The sequence below is a fragment of the Penaeus chinensis genome, chromosome 11 (assembly GCF_019202785.1).
Source record: "Penaeus chinensis breed Huanghai No. 1 chromosome 11, ASM1920278v2, whole genome shotgun sequence".
Lineage (NCBI taxonomy): Eukaryota > Metazoa > Arthropoda > Malacostraca > Decapoda > Penaeidae > Penaeus > Penaeus chinensis.
The window spans coordinates 38,740,034-38,742,533 of NC_061829.1; the positions used below are offsets into that span (position 1 = coordinate 38,740,034).

The window sequence follows — 2,500 nt, forward strand, 5'->3', positions numbered from 1 at the left end:
CCCACACGACCAAGGACCACGACCACGACGACCCAGACTCACCGCAGCATCAAGAGCGCCACTACCGTCCTAGGAAGCCACAGGAGGGAACCCTGGTACAACTGCCCCTTCAGAGCCATAGGGAGGACCACCGTTACGTATATCACCCCCGCCACGACCAGCAGGTAAGGGCGGTTTCGTAAGGTGTGGACCAAGTAGGGGACGAGTACCAGAAGTACCAGCCACATGTAGCCAGGTATGTGCTCGCCACCACGACCACCTGGCGGGAGGAGAGGGAGACACTATAGAGAGGCAAGAGGACTGATGTAGGAGCTAAAGGGGAGAGGGTAGAGGAGAGAAGGGAGGAGGACCTGTCTGCGTGAAGGGCGAGTTTCCAAAAGACATGGGTTCCTGGCGTCTATTCCCCTTTTTGTTCTCAGAATACAAAAGAAATTCTCACTCGAGAACTTGAGAGATACAGGTAATAGTTTCAGAAGTGTTCCCTTCTTGTTCTCAGATTATAAAAGAGATTCTCACTCGAGAAATTAGGAGATATAAGTACGAATTACAGAAATGTTCTCTCTTTGTTCTCGAGATTCTGACTCACGAACATAAGGGACACAAGTACGAGTCACAGAGCGGTTTTTTTGTTCTCGAGAAACTTAAAGGAATTTGACCCAAGAACTAACGGATACGGGAACGAGTTACAAAAAATGCTTCATGGCTTGTGTTTGTTTTCTTCTCATGGCACAGACGAGAGACTTATCCATATAACAAAAGGAGTCGACCCGTGTACGATAGAGCTGCGAGTTACAGAAACGAATATTAATCTTCTATGACTTACATTCCATTTTGTTTACAATATTTTAGAGGAAAATAACAAACCCATGTCCACTAGTGTGCGATTTACAGAAATGTCTTTTTTTCATTCTATTTCCAGGATACAGGAGGGGGTCAGTTCCATATCTGAATTTTTAAGAAAATCAGGTTGGGAAGGAGGGTGAAAATATTGATAGAAATAATTTTTTTTTTAAATCTGGTTGGGTAGGAGGATGAAAATATTGATAAAAATATTCATGAAATATAACTCTAAAATATGTTCTCGAATATTTAGATTTTTTCCCACATAAATTTTAACAATGTCCAACTTCCTATTCAACTGACAATTTCCTCTTTTCATAACAAAACGTAAAATTCAACATTACATTAATAAAGTTATCCTATTGCTCCTTCATATCAATTGCATGCAAGCCTATCTGTTACGAGATGAATCTGATAAAAAAAAAAAAAAAATACACTGTTGTATATTATATTTCTTTAGCGCAAACTGAGCTGCGAATCAGGTAAGTAATGTTTATGAACCAGCATCAAAACGACACAAGATCTGCAATAGACCTGGAATACAGAGGTGATATTTTCAGATTATATATACACACATACATATATATGCGTGTAATATATATGTAATATATATATATATATAAATATATATATATGAATGTGTGTTTGTGTTCGTGTGTATATGCTTTTATGTATGTGCGTGCAGTCACACACATGTAAAGAAATAGAAAAATAGAAATGAAAACACAAAGATAAACGTCACTTTCCCACCACTGCTCATCTCAACCAACACATACGCACGCACGCACACATACACACACAAACCCAATCATACAAACGCTCAACCAAAACCAACACATGCAACATCCTAACCCGAACCCGAAACAGCAAACCACTCGATCTCGAAACCGAACCCGAAGCAGCGATACCGAACACGGAGCTTCGAACCACCTGAACCCGAATCCTGAAAGCACTTCCGCCATCGCCAAGGAGTTCAGTCGAGCGAAGGACAAGACAGGAGAATTAGTCGTACGCAAATACATACGTACATACATTCAGTAGCGTATATACGGAAAATATCGCCCATAGTAAAATTACAACCCAGTCTAAACGTCTCATACCCATTTATTTATGACTTAACTCTAAAATCAGCAAAATTATATAACTTAGCTTCGTTAACATTTTGGTTAGCAAATTACGGGAGCAACAGGCTTTAAAATGTTGATAAAAACCTTAGTGATGCTCTTTTTAAGTGACACCCAGGGTACGTACCCTAACTGCCCATACCTTAGATAGACCACTGGACACATACACACACCTACACACACACACACACACAATCACACAGACATCCATCCAAACCCACACACATACATTCCCACACACGCAACATCCGAATCCGGAGCAGCGACCAACCCAACCAAAACCCTAACCCGAAACAGCGAACCCTAACCCGAAGCTTCGAACCACCCGAATCCGAAGCACCGAACCAACGCCTCACTCACTCACCCCAACGAACCCCCGCCATGGCCCAAGAATTTGATCGAGCGGAGAAGAAGGCGGGAGAAAGAGTAGTAGTTCGCGAGGGCGGGCACCACCACGCAGCTGTAGATCAGGACGGCCACCAGCACCACGCCCACACCACACGCGGGCGTCAGTAGAGGGGCAAGCAGTACGAGGG

The 2,500-nt window shown here is 42.8% G+C and overlaps 1 protein-coding gene across 3 annotated transcripts in view; it reads right to left on the reverse strand.

The window, feature by feature from the left end:
* Positions 1-2,500, reverse strand: part of LOC125030567 — a 24,548-nt gene that overhangs the window by 17,529 nt on the left and 4,519 nt on the right. For 2 of the 3 annotated variants that reach the window (XM_047620685.1, XM_047620683.1), the window contains exon 3: positions 2,329-2,500. This exon is cut by the window's right edge and continues 12 nt beyond it. In XM_047620685.1, coding sequence (XP_047476641.1) covers positions 2,329-2,500 — 172 coding nt within the window. Of the gene's footprint in view, positions 1-42; positions 260-2,328 lie in introns of all 3 variants that reach the window. The other variant, XM_047620684.1, reaches the window with a different exon arrangement.